The sequence below is a fragment of the Hypanus sabinus genome, unplaced genomic scaffold, assembly GCF_030144855.1.
Source record: "Hypanus sabinus isolate sHypSab1 unplaced genomic scaffold, sHypSab1.hap1 scaffold_249, whole genome shotgun sequence".
Taxonomy (NCBI): Eukaryota; Metazoa; Chordata; class Chondrichthyes; order Myliobatiformes; family Dasyatidae; genus Hypanus; species Hypanus sabinus.
The window spans coordinates 111,110-137,393 of record NW_026780613.1 but is presented as its reverse complement, the minus strand read 5'-3'; the positions used below and the strand labels follow the sequence as shown (position 1 = coordinate 137,393).

Sequence of the window (26,284 nt, the reverse complement as noted above, 5' to 3'; positions counted from 1 at the left end):
GAGGAAGGTGGACGGGGAGGGGAGACCCCACAGGAGGAAGGTGGACGGGGACGGGAGATCCCACAGGAGGAAGGTGGACGGGGAGGGGAGACCCCACAGGAGGAAGGTGGACGGGGAGCGGAGATCCCTCAGGAGGAAGGGCGATGGGGAAGAGAGATCCCACAGGAGGAAGGGGGACGGGGAGGGGAGACCCCACAGGAGGAAGGGGGACGGGGAAGGGAGACCCCACAGGAGGAAGGGCGATGGGGAAGGGAGATCCCACATGAGGAAGGGGGATGGGTAAGAGAGATCCCACAGGAGGAAGGGGGATGGGGAGGAGAGGTCCCACAGGAGGAATGGGGATGGGGAAGAGAGATCCCACAGCAGGAAGTGTGATGCGGAAGAGAGATCCCACAGGAGGAAGGGGGATGGTGAAGAGAGATCCCACAGGAGAAAGGGGGATGGGGAGGAGAGATCCCACAGGAGGAAGGGGGATGGGGACGAGAGATCCTACTTTTGGAAGGGGGATGGGGAGGAGAGATCCCTCAGGTGGAAGGGTGATGGGGAAGAGAGATCCCACAGGAGGAAGGGGAATGGGGAGGAGAGATCGCACAAGAGGAAGGGGGATGGGGAAGAGAGATCCCACAGGAGGAAGGGGGATGGGGAAGAGAGATCCCACAGGAGGAAGGGGATTGGGAAGAGAGATCCCACTGGAGGAAGGGGGATGGGGAGGAGAGATCCCACAGGAGGAAGGGGGATGTGGAAGAGAGATCCCACAGGAGGAAGGGGGATGTGGAAGAAAGATCCCACAGGTAGAAGAGGAATGGGGTAGCAATCACTACAGGAAGGATGTGGAAACCATAGACAGGGTGCAGAGGAGATTTACAAGGATGTTGCCTGGATTGGGGAGCATGCCTTATGAGAACAGTTTGAGTGAACTCGGCCTTTTCTCTTGTAGTGACGGAGGATGAGAGGTGATTTGATAGAGGTGTACAAGATAATGAGAGGCATTGATCGTGTAGATAGTCGGTCTTTTCCCCAGGGCTGAAATGGCTAGCACGAGAGGGCATAGTTTTAAGAATGGGCTGCTGGAGGCGAAAACTTTAAACTCCAGGATGGTTACATGGAGCTTAGAAATATAGAGCACTATGGGTAAAACCGAGGTAATTCTAAGGTAGAAACATGTTCAGCACAGCTTTGTGGGCCGAAGGGCCTTTATTGTCCTGTATGTTTTCTATGTGTCAACTGATCACATTCATTCTCAGTGTCAGACACCCAGTGACTGTAAACACAATCTCCCACAGTCTGGTACTTACCACAGTATCTGTATTTTACACTCCGGGTTCCTCAGAGCCGCAGACACCAGTTTCACTCCTGAATCTCCCAGGTCATTCCGCCCAAATCTAAACGCAAACAGACAGATTGATAAACAAAGTGATTCAAACCGTGGGTCTGGGGGAATTTCACTCACTCGGATATTTCAGGAAACATTAAACTGTCCTGTAAATCACTGATCGGAGTTCCCATCACTGTCAATGTCCCTCACTGCCCAGCTCCAGGGTATTTACCGAATGTCGGTAATTTCGTCTGTCAGTGTGACCCTCTAAACCCCACATATACTGTCCCATTCCCTGATGGAGAGAAAAGTGTTTCTGACCGAAATGCAGAAATGTCAATGGGACACAGCGAAATAGACCCACCCAAGCTAAAGGGATGGGGAAGAGAGATCCCACAGGAGGTAGGGGGTTGGGGAAGAGATCCCAGAGGAGGAAGGGGGATGGGGAAGAGAGATCCCACAGGAGGAAGGGGGTTGGGGAAGAGATCCCACAGGAGGAACGGGGATGGGGAAGAGAGATCCCACAGGAGGAAGGGGGATGGGGAAGAGAGATCCCACAGCAGGAAGGGGGATGGGAGAGAGAGATACCACCAGAGGAAGGGGGATGGGGATGAGAGATCCCACAGGAGGAAGAGGGATGGGGGAGAGAAATCCCACAGAAGGAATTGGAATGGGGAATAGAGATCCCATAGGATGATGGGGCATGGGGACGAGAGACGAGACAGGAGGAAGTGGGTGGGGAAGCAAGATCATACTGGAGGTTGGGGGATGCTGAGGAGAGATCCAATAGTTGGAAGGAAGGGGGAGTGGGAACAGAGTGTTAGAGCAGATAGTGAGGTGGTGGAGGATAAGGGTCATGCGAGGACTGCTTCTACAGACAGATATCAATGGTTTGTATGTGATAGAAATGTTCTCAGGTGCATCTATTTCAATGCAAGGAGTATTGCAGATAAGGCAGATGAGTTTAGATCGTGGATTGGCACGATGATATCGACATTATTGCTATTAGTAAGACTTGGTTTGCAGGAGGGTCAGGACTGGCAGCTTCATGTTCCGGGTTTCCATTGTTTCAGACGTGATAGGGGGAGGGATGAAAGGGAGAGGAGTGGCATTACCAGTCAGGGAGAATATCACAGCTGCGCGTAGACGGGACAGCCCGCAGGGCTCGTCTACAGAGGCCATATGGGTGGAGCTGAGGAACGGGAAAGGTGTGAGCACACTAATAGTGTTGTATTATAGACCGCCCAGTAGTTAGAGAGAATTCGAGGAGCAAATCTGTAGAGAGGTAGCACACCGATGTAAGAAACAGAAAGTCGTAATTGTAGGGGATTTTAACTTTCCACATATTGACGGGGCCTCCCATTCTGAGAAAGGGTTAGATGGCGTGGAGTTTGTCAAATGTGTCAGGAAAGTTTTCTAAATCAATATATTGAGGTATCAACGAGAGAGGGTGCAGTACCTGATCTCCTATTAAGTAACCAGACAGGTCAGGTGACAGAAGTATGTGTAGGTGAACATTTTGGGTCCAGTGACCATGATGTCATTAGTTTCAAGATAATTATGGATAAGGATAGGACTGGTCCGCCAGTTAAGGTTCTGAATTGGAGAAGGGCCAATTTTGTGGAAATGAGAGAGGATCTGGGAAGAGTGGATTGGGATAAGTTGTTTTCTGGCAAGGATGTGTTCAGTAAGTGGAACGCCTTCAAGGGTGAAATTTTGAGAGTGCAGAGTTTGCATGTTCCTGCCAGGACTAAAGGCAAAGTTAACAGACAGAGGGAACCTTGGTTTTCAAGGGATATTGGCGATCTGCTTAAGTAGGTGTTTAGCAGCTATAGGAAACAAGGAACAAATGAGGTACTTGAAGAGTATAGAAAATGTAAGCAAATACTAAAGAAGGAAATCAGGAAGGCAAAAAGAAGACATGAGGTTGCTTTGGCGGATAATGTGAAGGTAAACCCGAAGGGTTTCTACAAGTATATTAAGAGTAAAATGATAGTAAAGGACAAAATTGGTCCCCTAGAAGATCAGAGTGGTCGTCTCTGTGTGGAGCCTCACGAGATGGGGGAGATCTTAAACAGTTTTTTTGCGTCAGTGTTTACTCAGGAAACTGGCATAGCGGATATGGAATTAAGGGAAACAACCAGTAGTGTCATGGAACATATAGAGATTAAAGAGGAGAAGCTGCTTGCTGCCTTACAGTGAATAAAGGTAGATTAATCCCCCGGAACTGCCATGATATTCCCTCGGACCTTGAGAGAGATTGGTGTAGAAATTGCAGGGGCCCTGGCAGAAATATTTAAAATGTCCTCAGACAGGGGTGCGGTGCCGTAGGATTGGAGGGTAGCTCATGTTGTTCCGTTGTTTGAAAAAGGCTCCAAAAGTACACCAGGTCATTGCAGGCCAGTGAACCTGACATCCATAACAGGTAATTTATCAGAAGGTGTTCTGAGAGTTCGGATATGCAAGGATTTGGACAGCCAAGGGCTGATAAAAGATAGTCAACATGGCTTTCATGTTAGATCATGTTTAATGAATCTTGTAGTGTTTGTCGAGGTTGTTACCAAGAATACATATGAAGGAAAGGCTGTGGATGTTGTCTACATGGACTTTAGTAAGGCCTTTGACAAGGTCCCACATAAAAGGTTAGTTCAGAAGGTTCAGACACGAGGTATCCATGGAGAGATTGTAAACTGGATTCAAATTGTCTGTGTGGGAGAAGACAGAGAGTGGTAGTGGATGATTGCTTCTCAGACTGGAGGCCTGTGACTAGTGGTGTGTCTCAGGGATCTGTGCTGGGACCATTGTTCTTTGTTGTCGAAATCAATGATCTGGATGATAATGTGATAAATTGGATCAGCAGGTTTGCTGATGACACTAAGATAGAGGCGTTGTGGACAGCGAGGAAGGCTTTCAAAGCTTGCAGAGGGATGTGGACCAACTGGAAAAATGGGCCAGAAAATGGCAGATGGAATTTATAACATATGACATATAACCAGATAACGATTAGAGCAGGGAAGCAGGCCATCTCGGCCTTTCTGGTCTGTGCCGAATGCTTATTCTCACCTAATCCCACCTACCCGCACTCAGCCCATAACCCTCATTCCTTTCCTGTCCATATACCTATCCAATTTTTTTTAAATGACAAAATCAAACCCGCTTTTACCACTTCTACTGGAAGCTCGTTCCACACAGCTACTACTCTCTGAGTAAAGAAGTTCTCCCTTGTGTTACCCCTAAACTTTTGCCCTTTCACTCTCAACTCATTCCCTCTTGTTCGAATCTCCCCTATTCTCAATGGAAAAAAGACTACCCACGTCAGCTCTATCTATCCCCCTCATAATTGTAAATACCTCTATCAAGTCCCCCCTCAACCTTCTATGCTCCAAAGAATAAAGACCTAGCTTTTCATTAAGTGCTGAAACCCAGGTAACATTCTAGTAAATTTACTCTGTACTCTCTCTATTTTGTTGACATCTTTCCTATAATTCAGTGGCCAGAACAGGACACAATACTCCAAATTTGGGCTCACCAATGCCTTGTACAATTTTAACATTACATCCCATCTCCTATACTCAATGCTCTGGTTTATAAAGGCCAGTATACCAAAAGCTTTCTTCAGCACCCTATCCACATTAGATTCCACCTTCAGGGAACGCTGCACCATTATCCCTTGATCACTCTGTTCTGCTGCATTCCTCAGTGCCCTACCATTTACCATATATGTCATTTTTGGATTACTCCTACCAAAATGTATCACCTCACACATATCAGCATTAAACTCCATCTGCCATCTTTCAGCCCACTCTTCTAAGTGGCCTAAATCTCTGAACAACAAGCTTTGAAAACCTTCATTATCCACAATGTCACCTATCTTAGTATTATCTGCATACTTACTAATCCAATTTACCACCCCATCATCCAGATCATTAATGTATATGACAAACAAGATTGGACCCAGTACAGATCCCTGAGGCACACCACTATTCACCACTTTAATGCAGACAAGTGTGAGGTGTTGCATTTTGGAAGGACAAATCAAGGTATGACATACACAGTAAATGGTAGGGCACTGAGGAGTGCGGAGGAACAAAGGGACCTGGGAGTTCAGATACATAATTCCCAGAAAGTGGCGTCACAGGTAGACAGGGTTGTAAAGAAGGCTTTTGGCATCCTGGCATTCATAAATCAAAGTTGAGTATAGGAGTTGGAATGTTATGGTGAGGTTGTACAGGACATTGGTAAGGCCAAATATGGAGTATTGTGTGCAGTTCTGGTCACTGAACTATAGGAAGGATATCAGTAAGGTTGAACAAGTGCAGAGAAGATTTACTAGGATGTTGCCAGGTCTTCAGGAGTTGAGTTACAAGGAAGGATTGAGCAGGTTAGGACTTTATTCCTTGGATCATAGAAGAATGAGGGGAGATTTGATAGAGGTTTACAAAATTATGAGTGTATAGACGGGGTAAATGCGAATAGGCTCTTTCCACATAGATTAGGAGAGATAAATATGAGAAGACATGGCTTCAGCGTGAAAGGGGAAAGGTTTAGGGGGAGCATTAGGAGGAACTTCTTCACTCAGAGGGTGGTGAGAGTGTGGAACGAGCTGCCATCTGATGAGGAAAATATGGACTCACTCTTCAGCTTTAAGAATAAATTGGATAGATACATGGATGGGAGAGGACTGGAGGGTTATGGACTGGGTGCAGGTCAATGGGACTAGCGGAATAAGGTTTTGGTACAGACTAGAAGGACCGAATGGCTTGTTTTCTGTGCTGTAGTGTTCTATGATTTTATGATTCTATGGGGAGGAGAGTTCCCACAGGTGAAAGGGGAATGGGGATGGGGAAGAGAGATCCCAAAGGAGGAAGGGGGATGGGGGAGAGATATCCCAAAGGAGGAAGGGGGATGGGGGAGAGATATCCCAAAGGAGGAAGAGATCCCACAGGAAAAAGGGGATGGGGAAGAGAGATCCCACAGGCGGCATGGGAGTGTGGAAGAGAGATCCCACAGCAGGATGAGGCATGGGAAAAGAGATCCCACAGGAGGAAGGGGTATATAGAGAGAGATTAAACAGGATGAAGGGGGAAGGGGTTGAGAGATCGGCCAGAAGGAGGAGGGATGTGGGAGAGAGTTCCCACAGGAGGAAGGGGGTCGGGGAAGAGAATTTCCACAGGACAATGGGGCATGCCAAAGAGAGATCCGACAGGAAGAAGTCGATGGGGGAAAGAGATCCCACAGGAGGAAGGGGGATGGGGAAGAGAAATCCATAGAAGGAAGGGGGATGGGGAAGAGTGATCTCAGAGGTGAAAGGGAGATGGGGAAGAGAGATCCCACAGGTGGATGGGAGATGGGGAAGAGAGATCCCACAGGAGGAAAGGGAGATGGGGAAGAGAGATCCCACAGGTGGATGGGGGATGGGGTGAGGAGATCCCACAGGAGGAAGGGGGATGGGGAAGAGAGATCCCACAGGTGGATGGGGGATGGGGAGGAGAGATCCCACAGGAGGAAAGGGTATGGGGAAGAGAGTTCCAACAGCAGGAAGGGATGGGAAAGAGAAATGCATAGAAGGAAGGGGATAGGGAAGAGAGATCTCACAGGAGGAAGAGGAATGGGGAGGAGAGATCTCACAGGAAGGGTGGGGGGTTTGGAAAAGACATCCCACAGGTGGATGAGGAAAGAGTAATAGAGAGCCCACAGGAGGAATGGGGATGGTGGCTATATTCCAAAGAATGGAAGGGAGATTGGAATGAGAGGTCCCACAGGAGGATTCCAAGTGTAAACGATAATCCTACAAGACGAGAGGACGCAGACAATTTTTTGTACGTGTGTGTTGTGTCTGAACAGAGGCCCAGAGGAGATGCGCCCTCGCTCTTTGCGTATCTGGAAGTGAGCAAAGTCACACACGGGGAAGGGCAGGGGAGGACAATCTCACAATGGTATTTCTTTCCTTCTCACTGGGACAGTCTGCTGACGGTCTCTTGTCCCTCAACGGGAAGGGGGTGTGAATCTCTGACCCACCTGCTGCAGTCAGTGTTGGTCTGGGTGTCAGTAACAGTGAGAAGGAACATTGTCAAGGGACGTGTCACAGGCAGCGAGAAACACGGTCATTCCTGTGATTTACTACCATTAAACCAATGGTCATTGTTCACTGATCTGATGAAGTCTCCAACATCCCTTCACAAGGATCCACATAACCCTCCCGTCCTTGGGGAATTACTGAATGATCCCCTGGGCATTTGTCACAATTCTTCACAATCTGATTTACTACAAATTTACCGAAATCCCTTTACATTGAAACAACATAATGGAACAGTTTCACAGTTCGGAGTGAGAGACAAACCAAGTTACCTCAACTCCTGGCACTTGTGCAGCCCGGGTCCCAGCTGCTGGATTCCTTCACACTGAATGTGGCAGTCCTGCAGGTCGAGGTGTTTTATTGCATCACAGAGTCCGATGACATGAGACAGGACCGCGCAGTCCATCGGGGTCAGTGTCATTCCACGGAATGAAAGTTTTTCCACAGATCCCAGAGCGGCCTGAGCCAGTCCACGATTCTGAGACTCAAACAGGTAGTGCAATGTGTTCAGGAGGCTCCTTTTATCAGCTTCACTCCAAGTGTTTCCACTCTGGCGTTTAACCTCCTCCGTCACCCAGTCAATCACCCGGCAGGTTGTTTGATGAGGAAATGGACCCAGAAACTCCTCCAGGCCCCGAGCTGTCATTGGGGAGGAGAGACCAGCAACAAAACGGAGAAATACCTCAAATCGCCCATCTGTTGTGTTGTGGGCTTCAGTGAGGAATTTCAGGATATCCCCGGAATGTGGATTCAGGAATTGTGCGACTGCAGCTACAAACTCTTGGATGGTGAGGTGTGGGAATGTGTAGACCACGCTTTGGGCAGAATCCTCTCTCTCCAAAAGCTCCATCAGGAACCCAGACAGGAACTGGGAAGGCTGCAGATTGTACTTGCTCAAATCTCCATCTGTAAACACAATCTTCCTCTCGGACACTCCTCTGAAGGCCATCTGACCAACCCTGAGTAACACATCACGGGGGTTCTCAATCTCACGACCATGGTTTTTCAGGATGTTGTAAATATAGTAGGAGTACAGTTGGGTGATGGTCTTGGGAACTCGCTGTGGGTCCCTGACTCTTTGTGTGAAGAAGGGGCCCAGTGCCAGAGCGAGGATCCAGCAGTAGGAGGGGTTGTAGCTCATGGTGTACAGGATCTCATTCTCCTTCACATAATTGAAAACAGCTTCGGCCACCGTCTGATCTTCAAAATACCTGATAAAATATTCCTTCCGTTCCTCACCAACAAATCCCAGGATTTCAGCCCAGACACTGATATCGGCCTTTTCCAATAAATGTAACGCAGTGGGGCGGGTGGTCACCAGCACTGAACACCCTGGGAGCAGCTTGCCCTGGATTAAACTGTACACAATGTCAGACACTTCGCACCACCACTCGGGATCTGGACACTGGTGCTTGGGTTCTGTATCTCTCCGACTGTCAGCAAAATCGATTCTGTACTTGAATTCATCCAAACCATCAAATATAAACAGCGATCCCTCTGGGTTCTTCCAGACCTCTCTCAGGATATTCCAAAAGTAAGGATACTGATCCAGAATCAGTTCCTTCAGGTTTATTCTGCAGTTAATGGTGTTTAAATCCCGGAATTTGAAACTGAAGACAAACTGGAATTGTTGGTATATCTTCCTCTCGGCCCAGTCGTAAACAATCTTTTGTACCATTGTTGTTTTCCCGATCCCTGGGACTCCGGCCACTGCTGCGGACATCCCTGATTTGTTTCTAAAGATAGATCTTTTCAATTTCTGAACAAAACTCCTCTTGAATAACTGATCAGTCCGGATTTTTTCTAGCTTACCACGGAGACCTTTTTCTCTCCACTCCTCGTGTTCTCTGCCTCTTGCCAGGAGCTCATGTTCCACCAGTGTCCGATCTCGAACAGTAGAAATGACCGTGAGCTCAGCGTATCGATCAACCAGCTGGAAAACCTTCACCTTCTCCCTCATCAGGATCGTGTTCACTCTCAGTGTTTCAGTTTGTGTCCGCAGAGTCTCCATGTGTTTCCTTCGAACATCTTAGGACAGACAGAAATAGGTTGTCAATGCCTGACCTGATGAACATGGAGCATGCAACATATTTTCTTTAAATAAAAAAATTCTTGTGAAAGACATTGTTTGGGTGAAATTCGGAGATCAGAGATTAGAGTGTCTGAAACTGAACAACGGCCCAGAAACATTTCTGATCTGATTCAGATCCGCTGTATCCACTCTCCCCTCTGTTGGTAGTTTGCAGATTCCCCGGTGTTCCAGCGAGCAACAAGTGCACACGTGATTCTGGAGAGGAGAGTGTTGTGTGGAGCGGGTGGTTTCACTGCTTTCACTGCTCAGCTTCTGCTGAACTGTGCAACCCTACAGAGGGTAACAGTGGGGGAGGGGGCATTTACTTGTTCTACTGACTTTTACTTCTCTCACAATGGAACCCATGTTCTTGACACTCCTTTAGGATTAAACTGTCAGTACTGAGCCACAGAAAAGGAACATAATTTCAGTTTCCTTTTCCAGGCTGAGCCAGTCACGATGTAACACACCCCGCACTGGTCTACAGTCTCTAATTCTCCGAGGAGCTGGTACATGAACCCAGGCAATTCCCCGATGATGTGCGGAAGAGCAGGAAGCTGAAGAGGATGGCAGCGGTAATGGGGAACTCTAAAGTCAGGAGGACAGGCAGGCGATTCTGTGGACACCGATGGCACTTTGCCTCTCAGGTGCCATTGTCCGAAATGTTTCTGGACGCGTCCACAATATCTTGAGAAGGGAGGCTGAGCAGCCAGAAGTTGTGACAAACATTGGTAACAACAACGTAGGGAAGAGAAAAGGGAGGAGGTCTGGAAAACAGAACACAGGGGGTTAGGAAAAAAGCTGAGGAGCAGGAGCTCAAAAGTAGTGATCTCAGGATTGCTGCCTGTGCCACCCGACAGTGGCAATAGGAATAGAATGAGGTGGCAGAAAAATGTGTGGCAGAGCATTTGGAGCAGGGGGCAGGAATTCAGGTTTCTGGATAATTGGGACCACTTCCGGGGTAGGTAGGACCTGTACAAAAGGCACGGGTTGCACGTTAATCCGATAAGGATCAATATTCTTACGGGCAGATTTACTGGGGCTGTTAGGTGTTTTAACCTGAAATGGCAGGGGGACTGGAACTAGGATGATAAAGCTGTGGATGAACCAGCAGTTTTACAAGTAGATGATGGGTTTAACATGAATGTTAGGGTGGACAAGCCAATGACTGGGTTCAAATACAGACGGAGCAAACTGTTAAATTGTACCACATCGACAACATTCAAAAGGGTGGAGATGCAGGACTAAACGCATTATATTTAAATGCACTCAACATTCAGAATAAGGTGGACGAACTTTTGGTGCAATTAGAGATTGGTCGGTATGATGTCGTGGGCATCACTGAGTCGTGGCTGAAAGAAGACCATAGCTGGGAGCTTAACGTTAGAAGATTTACGTCTTATCGAAAGGACAGGCAGGAAGGCATAGGCGTTGGTGATGTGGCTGTGCTGGTTCGAGGTGGAATCACATCTGCAGAAAGAGGTGACATAGGGTTAGAGAATGTTGAAGCTTTGTGCGTGGAGGTAGGAAACTGTAAGAGTTCAAAAAAAAGCTTTATGGGGATCCTATATTGGCCTGAAAATAGCGAATGTGTGGGGTTGAGATTGCAAAGTTGAGTTGGAAAAGGCATGTGTTAAAGCCAATGACGCAGTTGTAATGAAGGACTTCAATGTGCACGGGGAATAAGAAAATCAAACAAACGTCAGGAATCAGATTGCAAGAGAGGGAATTTATTGAATTCCCACGAGATTGCGTTTCAGAGCAGCTTGTGCTTGAGACGACGTCTTTGATTGGGTGTTGTGTAATAGCCCTGATCTGATGAGGGAGCTTAATGTAAAAGAACCATTAAGAGATAGTGATCATAATATGAGTGAATTCATAATACAGATTGAGAGGGAGAGGCATAACTTACAGTATCAGTATCGCAATGGAATAAAGCGAATTACAGAGGCAGGAAAAGATGAAATATGAGAGCAGAAAAGCCAATAATATAAAGCAGGATAATAAACACTTTTTTCAGTTATATAAAGATTAAAAGAGAGGTGAGAGTCCATGCTGGAACACTGGAGAATGTGCACTCTGCATATATCTTCACTGTTCCAGACGCTAGCAGCATGAAGTGGTCTGCGAGTGACAGGCAGTAGGAGTGAGTGCCATTGCTATTACAAAAGAAAAACATCTCGGCATACTGAAAACTCTTAAGGTGCAAAGTCACCTGGGCCAGATGGACTACGTCCCAGAGATCTGAGAGAGGTCGCTGAAGGGATGACGGATGGATTGGTCATGATCTTTGAAGAATCACTTGATTCTGGCATGGTCCCGGAGGACTGGAAGATTGCTATTGTCACTCTACTCTTTAAGAAGGGAGGAAGACAAAAGAAGGGAAATTATAGGCCAGTTAGCCAAACCTCAGCGACTGGGAAAGAGTTGGAGTCTCTTATTAAGTTTGAGGTTTCGAGGTACTTGGAGACTAATGACAATATACGTTAGCATGGTTTCTGTTGGAATTCATCCTGGAAGTAAGAAGCAGGGTGACAAAGGAGTCAGTGGATGCCATTTACTTGGATTTTCAGAAGGCATTTGATAAGCTGCCGCACAGGAGTCTGCTTAACCAGATAAAAATCTATGGCGTCACAGGAAAGATACTGGCACGTGCAGCGGAATTGCTGACAGGCAGCAGACAGCGAGTGGGAATAAAAGGGGCCTTTTCTGGTTGGCTGCCAGTGTCCGGTGGTGTTCCGCAGGGATCAGTATTGGGACCGCTGACTTTCAGATTGTTTATCAATGATTTAGATGATTGAATGTATGTATTTGTGGCAAAGTTTGCGGATGATACAGAGACAGGTGGAGGGGTCGGTAGTGCAATTGCAACAGGACTGAGACATATTGGAAAAATTGGCTAAAAGGTGGCAGATGGAATTCATTGTTGGAAATGTATGATAATGCATTTTGGTGAAAGGAGCAGACTATTAACTAAATAGGAAGAAGTTCCAAGAATCAGAGGTGCAGAGCGACTTCAAAGGGACATCGGAGCCTCGAGCAAAACTCACAGAAGATTAAAGGTCGAGTCTGTGGTAAAGGCGGCAAAAAAGAGAATCGAATATAAATGCTGAGCCTTTACAGGACTGTATAGTCAGGCTGCACTGCAGGAGTGTTGTCAACAGCTTTTCAGTACCTCTGAAAAGATGTGTGGTCATTAGAGAGAGTCCCAAGGAGATTCAAGAGGATGATTCCGGGAATGAAGGAGTTAACATATGAGATGTGTTTTGGCAACTTTGGGCCTGTACTCACTGGAATTTTAAGGAATGCAAGGGAATCTCTTTTAAACCTGCAGAATGTTGAAAGGACCAGATAGGGTGGATGTGGAAAGGATGTTTCCTGTGGCAGGTGCATCCAGAACTAGGGGCCAGGGCCTCAAAATTGAGGGGCGATCCTTTACAACAGGTAAGGAGGACTCTTTGAGCCAGAGAATAATGACTGTCTGTAAGGCTCTGCCTCAGACTGCAGTGGAGGCCGAGTCCATGGATGTAATGAAGGCAGAAGTTCCTGATCGGTCAGGGCATCAAAGGATATGGCGAGAAGGCAGGTGTATGGTGTTGCGTGGAATCGGGGATCAGCCATGATGGAATGGCGGAGCAGACTGAATGGCTGAATGGCCGAATTCTGCTCCCATGTCATGTTCGTATGGAGGAATAACAACAAATCTCGGCTCCACTTTGGATCAGAGGTGCGAGATTTCCCTTGCTGGAGTTGGATGTTCCAATTGGAATGGTTTGGCTTCAGTTTTGTCAAATCTCCAGATACTCGGCCCCACAGAAAAGGTGTTGTGACAAATGCAAATTGCTTCGTGTCCTCCAGCCACAGCAACAAAACCTGTCTCTCAGACTCTAACAGTCACTAAACAGGCCTCTAAAGAGATGTATTCAGACTCTCAGAGTGAAATAACAACAAAAACCTGTCTCCCAGACTCTGACAGTCTCTAAACAGGCCTCTAAAGACACGTATTCAGACTCTCAGAGTGAAATAACAACAAAAACCTGTCTCCCAGACTCTGACAGTCTCTAAACAGGCCTCTAAAGACACGTATTCAGACTCTCAGAGTGAAATAACAACAAAAACCTGTCTCCCAGACTCTGACAGTCTCTAAACAGGCCTCTAAAGAGATGTATTCAGACTCTCAGTGTGAAATAACAACAAAACCTGTCTCCCAGACTCTGACAGTCTCTAAACAGGCCTCTACAGACACGTATTCAGACTCTCAGTGTGAAATAACAAGAAAAACCTGTCTCCCAGACTCTGACAGTCTCTAAACAGGCCTCTAAAGAGATGTATTCAGACTCTCAGTGTGAAATAACAACAAAACCTGTCTCCCAGACTCTGACAGTCTCTAAACAGGCCTCTAAAGAGACGTATTCAGACTCTCAGTGTGAAATAATAACAAAAACTGTCTCCCAGACTCTGACCGTCTCTAAACAGGCCTCTAAAGAGACGTATTCAGACTCTCAGTGTGAAATAACAACAAAAACCTGTCTCCCAGACTGACAGTCTCTAAACAGGCCTCTAAAGAGACGTATTCAGGCTCTCAGTGTGAAATAACAACAAAAACCTGTCTCCCAGACTGACAGTCTCTAAACAGGCCTCTACAGAGACGTATTCAGACTCTCAGTGTGAAATACAGACTTTCAGATTTCCGTTCCATCGCTTACCTTTCAGATGTTTGGGCACTTCAGAGAAATCCCGCTCAGTTTCCATGTAGGCGAACTGGCCGTCACCTGTTCAAACAGATTTACCTGCATGAAGTCTGTTCTGTGTAATACTGTAAACTCATCAGCATTTACATCTGTAACACACAGTGTATTGTACACCGTACCTCGCTCCCGTATTTCATTCAATATTCTGCTCAGCTTCGGTAAATGGTGGTGCAGTTTCACAAAGGATTCCCACATCACCTTCCGGGCCCCGGAGCCTCTCTCCATCACCAGATCCAGGAGGAGTTTGGAAGCGCCCGCTCGGTTTCCCTTCTTCGCGAGCTCAGTCACGCTCTGTAATGAACAATGGGGAATATATTGAGGAACGGAGGGATGGGTTCAAATCTACCCTGAACATGGACAGACCCAGCACATTCTGCTCGTCGCAAATCACTGACAGCAATTGCTCGTAGCAGGAAAAAGAATTTAAAAGAAGTTAGCATGGCCAGTGATGACTTTCTGAACGCCACAGATTGCGGGGTACTTATCCACTTGGCAATGTTTAAGCAAAGCAGTCATAGTGTGAGTGAGCCAGAGATAGAGTAGGTTATTGATGCTTTGTGTCAGAGAGGGTTCATTGAGGAGAGGCGGAGGCTTGGGTTGATCTTGGGTAATACTTCCCTTCTCTTTTTCACGGTTAGAACAGTGGGAAAGCCAGGCAGGATAGTGGGATGCTCTTCCTACAGGGTGCGGCAAGACAGGGAGACGTTCAGTGTCCCCGATAACTACACCTTCAGGAATTTCATCCAGCTGCAGCTTAATACAGACTGTGCTGAGGAATCGGAGCTGGAGCTGGGTGAACTCAGGATCATTCCGGAGGCTGAGAGATTGACTCAGGCTATACAGGGAGGGAGCTGTACACAAGGCCCGGAACACAGGGAACTGGGTGACTGTCAGGAGAGGGAAGGGGACAGGCAGCCACTACAGGAAACTCTTTGTAACAGGGATACGGCTTTCTGTTTCGGGGTATGGCCTCGCAGAGGAAAGCCACGGTGATTATGCCTCTGGCTCTGAGTTTGGCTTTGTGACTCGGAAGGGATGAGAAGTGCTGAGATGCACTGACGGGGAATACAATGATCAGGAGAATAGACTGGAGATTCTATTTACGAGAACAGGATTTTTGGATGGTGTCTTGCCAAGGTCAGTGATACCTCGTATCGACTCCGAAACTTTCTTAAGGGCAGGATGAATAGGTCTTGGTCGATGTTGGTACCAATGACAAGAGTAGGAAGTGTGATGAGATCCTGCAAAGTGCTACAGATCCAAAATTTTTTTTTTTTTTTTAATAATTTTTTATTGCATTTTTAAATGATTACAAAGTATGAAAAAACAATGTATATAACCCATACCCCCTCCCCTTAACCCCTCCCCCCTAACTGCCCCATAGAAAAAAAAAAAAAAAAAAAGAAAGAAAGAAAGAAAGAAAGAATGCCTGGTGGTTGGAAGATCTCCACATGCTCCATGGAGTTCGTAATAATTTTAATATGTATATTTATTTCTTTCCCCTAATAACCAATTGTTTCATCTTAAAAGCATCAAACAATGTTATTGCCGAAATCTAATGAAATAGAAATTTTAATTCAAAAAGGAAATATCAAAAAATTTATATCTTGCATGTATAATTTGATTCAAAGACAGGTAATTAAGCAAGGAGTCCATAAGTCAAGACAAAAATGGGAAAGTGATTTGAATATTAAAATTGAAGAAACAAATTGGTCAAGACTATGTCTTGACAGTATGACAAATACAATAAAAGATCCAAAATTTCTTGAAAGTGTTATCGAAGGTAGATGGCGTTGTAAAGCTTTTTGGACTTGGGGCTTCATAAATCAAAATATTGAATACAGAAGTTGGGATATTATGTCGAAGTTGATGTTTCAGAGGCTAAATTGAAGCAATGTGTATATCTACCTCCTGAAAGGATATCAATAAGATTGAACAAATGCAGAATAAAATACAGATTGTTACCAGGAGTTGAGGATCTGAGATATAGAGGAAGTGTGAATAGGCTAGGACATTATTCCATAGAGTGTCGGAGGACCATGAGAGATGTGAAAGAGATATACAAGTTTATAAAAGGTATACAGAGAGTTATTGCGAAAATACATTTATTACTGAGGTTGAGTGAGACTGGAATTAGAGATCTTAGGGTAATGATGACAGGTGAAAGGCAAAGTGAAGGGGAACCTGTTCACTCAGAGGTTGCTGAAGAGCGCGGAACGTGCTGCCATCTTAATTAGTCAATGTACATTCAAGTTGATTATTTAAGATCAGTTTGGATAAGTTCATTCAATGGGGGAGTTTTGGACGTCTCCAGTCCGAGTTCAGATCAATGGGACTAAGCAGATAATACGTCGGTGTGGACTAGGTGGGCAGAAGAGCCTGTTGCTGTACTGTAAGGTTTGATGACTATGACTAGGTGAAACTATGGCCGGACCACTGTTGAGTTTTGCCAGGGTAATCCCTGGTGAACCGCAGCAGCTTCACCCTTCACTGCCAGGATCCATGAGGGGTCCAGTGCCAGCCAACAGCTGGGAACTGGCAGTGAGGAGCAGCCAGCAAACTCAGGACTATTGTGTATGTCTGACAGACCAAAGCCGACCGGTGGTAATGTTGAGTAAGAAGTTTGGACTGAAATTCTCAGCTGCCTCATGTGGAATGCAATGCTCAGTATGGTGTCTGGCTCTTCACTAATATTCATTCTAGGTGGTAATAGGTGAACGCAGTCCAGTAGCACGTGGACCATTGGAAAGCTGTTTCCTTGTAATTCTATGTTAGCTGTAGATGTTTGGAATATTTTCAGTGGCACTAATGTTGCACTTCCCATGTTAACAGTATATGCTATGGTAATTACAAACTCAAATTGGAAGTCACAAGGAACAGAAGTAACAGAACCATGAGGCATGTTGGGATATTGATCAAAAAAAGGGTCAGCAGTTCAAATGAGAGATGACAGTCAGTGTTGAACTGACGATGGGGTTGAAGGTCGACCGAGAATCAGCTGAGAAATAAGTCACTATATATTTGATTTGTGGGAAACCCGTGGGTCATCAGGAGAACGCAGACTGGTCAGTGGCCATTAAGGTCGAACATTGGGAACATAATGTGATGAGTGGTGTAGAGTGGTTATCTGTCCACTTGCAATGTCCGTCAAGTGTCACATCACTAAATTCACCAGTCAATCATTGCCTGTATCCTAATCTGTCTATAAATGAATGTGATCAGAAAACTGGAGAGAGGATTGTGTTGGTTAATAAAAGTTCAGGGTTTTTCGCAGATGAAAACTCTTTTCTTGATGTTGACCACAAGCATTACAGGATTTTTACAGCCCAGAGGTGTCGTTACACCGGTTCTGTCGGTTTGTGATAGATTCAGTAGAATATACACTCAGTGTATGTCCCTTCCACTTACGTGATACTCCTGCCCGGTGAAGTGATCCTCGCCCATTAACATGAAGCTGACTCCCTCCACGCCCTCCTCAATCGCCTGCTCCAGTCGCTCCATGTAGAATCTCGTCAACCAAAACAGTTGGTGATCGTCACAATTTGACAGGAAGGCGGAGATGGCGGAGTTCAGATCTGTAGTCGTTCATAGAACATAAAATAGTAGATGTACCATGCGTATGCGGACACGATGCCATTTTAAACCAATCCCATTTTCAGGAACACGGTCAATGTCCCCCGTTCCCGGCCTACTCATGAGTTCAAATGCCTCTCAGACGCTGCTGAGTATCTGTTTCCAGTCCCTCCCTCGGCAGCTCATTCCAGACACCGATCATTCTCTGTGGAAAACCTGCATCGTAAATCCCCTTTAAACTTTACCATCTAAACAGACCTGTTACCTCAGGTTTTTGTGGTGAAACTCGTCTGCACCCTCTACAGACCCTTCACATCATTCTCGATTTGTGCACAATACTGAAATTGTCTCTTAACCAACGCGTATCCAGTTACAGTCTAACTTTAACAAATACCTCAACTCATCGTTAGCACACTACCAATTGTGTTGCCACCTTCAGGGAGCTGGGCACATCCATCACAAGACCCGACAGTACATCAATCTTATTATTAGTCCCAACATTCACCGTGCACATTGCGCGCGAATTTGACCTCTCAAAATGCAACTTCTCACATTTGCCTGAATTATCTGTACTTGGTGACTCTCTGTTCCTATTTCTAACTGGATGCCGAACACTTTGACAACAGTCCCAAATTTATTCAACTCCTCCAACTCTGTAAATCAACGAATAAGTCCACCCAGTATATCATATGATTAACCTGTTTGATTCACACACACGACGCATGGTGAAACAGTGATCCTTGCGGACACTACTGATCACGGACCTTCAGCCAGAACAACGCTCCTCTCGTGCTGACTCCATTTTATGTACCCAAGGCGACTTTGAAATCAACTTACAGATCCTCAGCACGAAACGCGAAGGTTATTTTTTTCACTATAGGTGCTTCCTGGCCTGCTGAGTTCCTCCAGCATTTTGTACGGTGCCCTCTCCACTTATTATTTTGTTTTACTTTAATCCTATTCGCCAAGGACATTTCATTGCTTCAGTAGCCACCCCCCCCCCCCCACCCCAGATTCCCTGTGTACAATTTCTCTTGTTCACTGTCTCCTGCACCCAGCCCGTCCTCCCTCAATATAACGTTCTTTAACTCGGCCACAGAAAACAAACACAGGGGACTCCCCTCACCTCCATTGTGCAACAACCCGTTAATCTGGGGAGAATTCTACATTGCCCTTCCAAACAGAAAACACCTTCTGTTTCTCTCACTGGCTGTCGGAGGCATTTCCCACATCAGGGCGTACCAAATGCTGACAGAAATTCTATCTGTTCCCTCGACTGTTACATTGCCCGCTGTTGTATTCCTGTCTGAGTGTTACCCACTCCCACCTTATTCAGAGGCTCCTTCTCCTTTCACTCAGGTGAAGATTTGTGTGGTGAGGGGAGCGATTCGATCATTCCCCTCATTAGGTCCTTGCGCTGGAGCTGGTGAATTGTTCCAATGCTCATGGACTCTTTACCAGTTGGAACAATGACTCCGTTTGATGGTACCTTCTCTCTGCCCCTTTATCTCCCAAGTTTATCCCTCTGAATTATTGACGATTTGATTACACGTATACCATGATGACAGAGTTTTAATGAGAAAGAGCCCAGTGAACATACCCGTGTCCATTCTGACTCTGACTGACGTTGGTTGATTATCGTCTGTTTGTCTGACGTCCGGGTGGAAGCACGCCCCACCTGCTGGCAATGACCTGAATTACACAAATAAAAAAGTTTGATTCAGTTACTCTGTCCTTCAAATATAAAACACTTATGTAAGGTCACTGCTCATCTCCGACATTCCATGGAGTAAATGGAAATCGGTACAAAGACCTCCAACTAAACACAAAGTTCAAAAAGATAGCAAGGAAATATAAGGAAACTTACTTAAAGGAGCAATGCACTGAAGCTGAAGAAGCCAACAGAATTGTAAAAAAAAGACATCTGTTGCAGAAGATTAGAGAAATCAAAGGAACATTTCATGTAAAATGTCATAGGAAATGACAAAGAAGGGAAGGACCTTACAGAAGCAAAGGACATCAAAGGGAGTTGCCAGGAACACACAGAAGAATTGTAGAAAGACCCAACAGGGAAGACACCAGCAATGACTCCCTCACCGATCTGGAGCCGGACATTCTGGAAAGTGAAGTCGAATGGGTGATAGAAAACATTGCCAATAATAAGGCTGCAGGATGTGATAGGATTTCAGTAAAATTGTTGAAAATTCTAAAAGGTGATGCTGTAAAAGTGTTGCATGCAATTTTCCAGCAGATCTGGAAAAATATAAACAACAATGACTTTTAGGCTGGATTAAGATCCGTTTTTATCCCAATACCCAAGAACGGAAATGTAAAGTATTGTTCAAATTACCGAATTTTTTTCACGTGCTTGAAAGGTAAAGCTAAAGATTCTGCAAGCAAGACCCGAGCAATATATGGAACACGAACTGCCAGATAGAAGCTGCTTTTAGAAGAGACAGAGGCACCAGAGACCAAATTGCTAACCTACGCTGGATAATGGAGAAATCGCGAGAATTTCAGAAAAGTATTTATCTATGTTTTATTGACTACTCGAAAACCTTCAGCAGTGTGGTCCATAATAAACTATGGCAAATCCTTAAAGAAATGGGAATACCGGGACATCTGTTCTGCCTTATGAGAAACGTGTACAAAGATCAAGAAGCAACAGTTAGAACGACACAGAACAACAAACTGGTTCAAGATTTGGAAAAGAGTATGAGCAGGCTGCATATTGTCACCCTGCTTATTTAATCTATATGCTGAGCATATGAGGAATGCTGGTCCAGGCGACTCAAAATGTTGCAGTGAAAATTACCAGACAGAATATTAATAAACAGATATGCATGTGATACTATTCTAATGGCTGAAAGTGAGGAGGATCTGAAGAAGCTTCTAATGAAAATGAAAGAAGAAAGTTGAAAGCTGGCTTCTTGCTCAATATTAAGAAAACCAGCCAGTCCTATTAACTCTGTGGTAATAAATGGAAAGGAAGTGGAAGCAGAGACGGATTTTTTATTCCGTGGTTCAAAGATTTCTATAGATGGTAAATGTAATAGCCTTTTCAAATTTATTGGGTAGAAGAGCTATTTTGTTGCATTGGAAGGATCCTAATTCACCTATGACTTTTTTCTGGCTCTCTTCCATTATGTTTTGTTTAAACTTGGAGAAAATTAGAAGTCGGACGTTCGATACATCTTTCAAATTTGAACAAAGCTGGCCACCTTTTATTCAATATTTTCATAAGATCTAAGTTCTTTACTTTTCTTTTTTTTGTTGTTGTTTTCTTTCTTTTCTTTCTCTCTCCGTGAAGTTTCAGATTTGACCAGAAGGACGTTTTCCTCTTTTTTTGTAATCTTGTCCTCAAATGGACTGACCAGTCCCCCCCTTTTTTTTTGTTTTAGGTTAGTTTAGTGTTTTTTTCTCTCCTATAAATAGAACATTTCCAGTCTTTTTTTGTATGAATTGTCAAGAGGAGTTGTGGTTCTCTGTTTGTATATAATAGCCTAATATTATATTACACATGATTTTGACAGTGTATATCATTTTCTATTTTGTACATTTATTCTATTATGTATTTGATATAACTTCACCGCTGATTTGTATCTATTCATATAAATTTTTTAATCAATAAAGAAAGATTGAAAATGATGGTAAATGCAGCGTATTAAATGGCACTTGCTTCTGGGGAGGGCAGTAATTTCAAATTTAGATAAAATACTGAAGTGCAGAGACATAACATAAGGACCGTAGAGTCAAGTATATAGTATTTCCAGTTGTGGTGTAAGGCTGTGAGAGCTGGACTATTAGTAAGGCTGAATACAAAATAATCAACGCCTCTGAACTTGGATGTTGGGGGAAAGTGTTCGTTGGACAGCAAGAAGATCGAACAAGTCAATACTTGGAGAAATACGCCAGACTTCTCACTAGGAAGCTTGAAAAGCTCAATTATTTTGACCACATCATGAGGGGGCAGGATTCTTTGGAGACGACTCTCATGTTCGGTAAGACAGAAGGCAAAAGAAGGAGAGGATGACAGAAGCTACAATGGATAGATAATATTATTCAGGAAATGCCTATGCCCTTGGGGTATCTTAGAGAGGCAGTTTCTAGTAAGGAGGCTGTTGTATTTGGCTGTGTTCATGTGTTTCATGTATGTTTTGAATGACTATTAAACTTGAACATAAATTGGACAATGATTGTATCATAAACAATAAAAAAAGAATGAATTTACATGTTTTCAGTCAATAACAGACTTGAAAATATTGCATTTTGTCCCTACTGCAGACAGGGAGCAACCATACTCCAAGCATCTGACCACACAACACCCACTGGGACAGCCTGCTGGTCCAAGGTGGGTCTATTTACTCCGCTGTTTAAACCCAGACACTTCAAACAAAAGGCAGCCACCGGGTCCCTCCAGCCCACCGTGTCAGATAGTAAGATCGTGACTTGCTGTCAAAATCACCCCGACTCCGCACTTGCAGGCAACACTTTATCGGTGTCCAGTAAAAATATGCTGAAGCCTTCTCCATCCTTGCTCATTCTGAGGAGATAAACCCCCTGAACTCCCACTTCAATCCATTGCCCTGACAGCTCCGCCAACTCCTTGTTAAGGGGACTCCTTAATAACGAAACCCATATCTCCATTGGTTGGTATACTAAATTGGTATTTGGTGTCTCCAATGAGAGACAAGTAAATGTCACGTCACTTCACGAGAGATACCGGGCACGCGCAGCATGCTTAAATCTTCTCAACGTCAGACCGAGGGTGACGAATTTCCGCGAGAGGGCGCGCGTGGGCAGTGGGCGGGGCGGTGAGCTGGTGCGCGCGGTAGATGGGGAGACTGTCGAGTCAGTAACAGGGAACGGGGAGCGCGTCCCTCGGTCTCGTACCGTGCGGACCAGCTCACCGATTGTGTCATGGTCGATCCGCAACCTGCTGGGATACAACATTAACACACAAATCTCGATGTATGTACTTAATCAACGTAATGTTTCTTTTCACATGCATAATATAATTATTATGCAGAACTTATACTGACAGCACTTCAGTAGATCTGGAATGATTGCAACTGGCACTTCTACATTTATTCAGTCTCACTCCAGCTATTTCCTATCTTCCTTGGTACAGAAATGTAATGTCTCAAGGAGCAGTGTTTGGGTAAATGAGACTCACCGAACTTTCTCCTGACTGAATTAATGGAAACTCCGAGTCAGAAGGGTTCTGTCGAATTGATGATCTCCGTCCTCGGGCTGGTTCACTTGTTGCTGTTCCCTTGTTTTCAGTTGTGGTTTGCATCCAGTTGTGGGCGTCTCTTCCAATAAATCTCTCACCACAGGTCTAACTTCAACGAAAGAAGTAATGAATTATGTTACTAAAACAAACGAGAACAAAGCGTTAACCTGACATTTAAATTTTGAACGCATATGTCATGATCCGAGTGAAGAAATCAGTAACTGTCCCTCAAACTTTACAAAACCTGATATGGGATACAAAGGAACACAGACAAAATGCTGGAGGAACTCATCAGGCCAGGCAGCATCTGGATGTCAACGCTCCTCTCTTCCAGCTGCTTAGTTCCTCCAGCATTTTGTGGCTGTTGCTTGGATTTCCAGCATCTGAAGATTTTCTCTTGCTCGTGATGGAATACAAGGAAGTCATCATTCAGTCATAGTATAAGATACAAGTCATAATTTATAACAGGAGAATTATGTGATAAAGTCATTCTAGTCTGCTCTCTAATCAATCATGGAGGATTACTTTCCAACACCGTATTCTTGCTTCCTGCTATAATTCTCAACCTATTTGTCAATCCAGAACATGAATATACCCAAAGATAGCCTCCACCACTGTTTGTGGTGATAAATTCCACAGATCAAACAACCTTTGGCTGAAGTAATGTCTCTCATCTCAGTTTGAAAGTGAAGTTTCTTTATCCTGAGGCAGCACTCTCAGATCCCAGACTCTCCGTCTAATCCAGACATACTCTCCATTCCCAATGTATCCAGGCTTGTTGTTATTCAGTTGGTGTAAATAATCACTGCCGCCCCAACTTCACCCCACCTGCAACAACCCTAGATTTTACGGGGGCGGGGGTTGATTTATTTTTCAGCTGGTCTGGCACACCATTGTGGCCGAAGGGTCTGTTCCTGTGATGTACTGTTCCATGTTCTGTTCCATCTTCAGCATCTTGCGTTTCTGTTTGGCTCCCACTGGCAGATAGACAGGTGAGAATGAGGGGGAACTTCAAAACGTGAATTGATTTCTGAAACCCCGGTCTATGTCTACTGGTGCAAATTTAATCACAGCCTCTCTCTGTGAGGGATGGAATGGGAACTCATTCTCTGCTTTGCTTCCAAAGAGACTTCAGAACCAAACATCTGAGCACAGAACAGAAATACTCGCTCAACTTCTCATAAACCCTGACAACTTGATTCCCTGATTCACTTTATCTGATTTAGACATGGGTGGTGTCCCAGGATCCAACCTCAGAGGGTCACAGCCCGCACATCTTTTCCACATCTCACACTGGGTGTTCCCGCATCTCACACTGAGAGATTCGCGCTACCAATATCCAGCCACCTGAGACGTCTGCTTCATTGCGGAAGGAGGAACATCCAGCCGCATCTGAAAAAGCACCAACGTGGACCGAAGCCCAAACACTGCCAGTCCCATATTCCTGGAAACCACATCCCAAGATTGTATCTGAAGCACCAGCTCTCCCAGGGCTCTTTGCTGCCGGTAATATGCGACAGTGTCTCAGCTAATCCCAGTTCAAAAACTTACACTCCCACACCAACCCGTGACAGAACTGGAGACTGATGATCCTCTTTCTAGACGGGGATTAGCTCTAAAACATGGGCCTTGGACCACAAAGAGGGTGCTGATACATTTTAGCTTGTTCCCACAGTTTCATTGAACACAGTTGTTCATTATTTTTTTGAGTGCGGTGTAGCCCAGGTCAATTAGCAGCCATTTTCCCCGTCGGGTAACAGGAAGAAAATGTTTTAAATATAAAATTGAAAATATAGCACTGGAAACCCAGTGCAGGAGATTTCATTTTGTTCTTTTGATGCAGAAGCAATTGACTGACTGCAAGATGTGTGACACCCAGAACAGAATTGCATAGATGCAATCCCTACAATCATCTTTATTCCATCCCGAACAGTAAGTAGACAATAGACAATGGGGCAGAAGTAGACCAATCGGTTCTTTGAGCCTGCACCGCCATTTTGAGATCATGGCTGATCATTAACTATCAATACCCGGTACCTGCCTTGTCCCCATAACTCTTGATTCCCCTATCCATATGATACCTATCTAGCTCCTTCTTGAAAGCATCCAGAGAATTGGCCTCCACTACCTTCCGAGGCAATGCATTCCAGACCCCCACAACTCTCTGGGAGAAGAAGTTTTTCCTTAGAGTTAAGGAACGAAGTTCCTAAATGACCTACCCCTTATTCTCAAACCATGCCCTCTTGTACTGTACTCTCCCAGCATCTGGAACATATTTCCTGCCTCTATCTTGTCCAATCCCTTAATAATCTTATTTGTTGCAATCAGATCCCCTCTAAATCTCAGTAATTCCAGCGTATACAAGCCCAGTCTCTCTAACCTCTCTGCGTAAGACAGTCTGGACATCCCAGGAATTAACCTTGTGAATCTACACTGCCTTCCTCTACAGCCAGGATGTCCTTCCTTAACCCTGGAGACCAAAACTGTAGACAATACTCCAGGTGTGGTCCCATCAAGGCCCTGAACAAATGCAAGAGGATTTCCTTGCTCTTGTACTCAATTCCCGTTGTAATAAAGGCCAACATTCCATTAGCCTTCTTCACTGCCTGCTGCACTTGCTCATTCACCTTCAGTGACTGATGAACAACGACTCCTAGATCTTCTTGTAATTCTCCCTTACCTAACTCTACACAGTTCAGATAATAACCTGCCTTCCTGTTCTTACTCCCAAAGTGGATAACCTCACACTTATTCACATTAAACGTCATCTGTCAAGTATAGGCCCACACACCCAGACTATCCAAGTCATCCTGAATTCTCCTAACATCCTCATCACATGTCACACTGCCACCCAGCTTAGTATCATCAGCAAATGCTGAAAGCATCCTCGTATCTGAGGCCACTCTCTCTCCGCTGGGAGTCAGCAACCAGAGAGCGAGAAACACGTTCAACACTCTCTGCAGCTCTGGTGAGCTGTTGCCCTGGTGACGGAGGAAGTGGCTCGCAAAGATAACCGAGCGGGGAAACAACAAACTCAGTGTGACACGTTCTCGGCTTCATTGTGAAAAAATTAAACTGAACATTCAGCCATTTTGTAATGGTGATACTAAAATTTCACAGGTTGTTTTTACCCCTTCGAGGTGCATTCCGTAAATTTCATGCTACTACAGAGCTCTCAGCAGTGCTGACGCTGGTCCAAAATAAATCGCAGTGCTGGATACGACCTATAAGTTAAATGGAATATAAGTTAGATATGGCCCTT

General features: G+C 45.1%; 1 protein-coding gene across 1 annotated transcript in view; it reads right to left on the bottom strand.

Moving 5' to 3' along the window:
* The window catches only part of LOC132388009 (NACHT, LRR and PYD domains-containing protein 3-like), a 29,722-nt gene extending 5,274 nt beyond the window's left edge, over positions 1–24,448 (bottom strand). Inside the window, exons 1-7 of the mRNA XM_059960344.1 lie at positions 22,963–24,448; positions 19,387–19,478; positions 17,622–17,788; positions 14,333–14,504; positions 14,169–14,234; positions 7,664–9,419; positions 1,296–1,382 (exon numbers count right to left, since the gene is read on the bottom strand). Of these exons, the coding sequence (XP_059816327.1) occupies positions 1,296–1,382; positions 7,664–9,419; positions 14,169–14,234; positions 14,333–14,504; positions 17,622–17,788; positions 19,387–19,396 (2,258 nt within the window). The 5' untranslated portion in view covers positions 19,397–19,478; positions 22,963–24,448. The remainder of the gene's footprint in view (positions 1–1,295; positions 1,383–7,663; positions 9,420–14,168; positions 14,235–14,332; positions 14,505–17,621; positions 17,789–19,386; positions 19,479–22,962) is intronic.
* Positions 24,449–26,284: the final 1,836 nt, after the last annotated feature.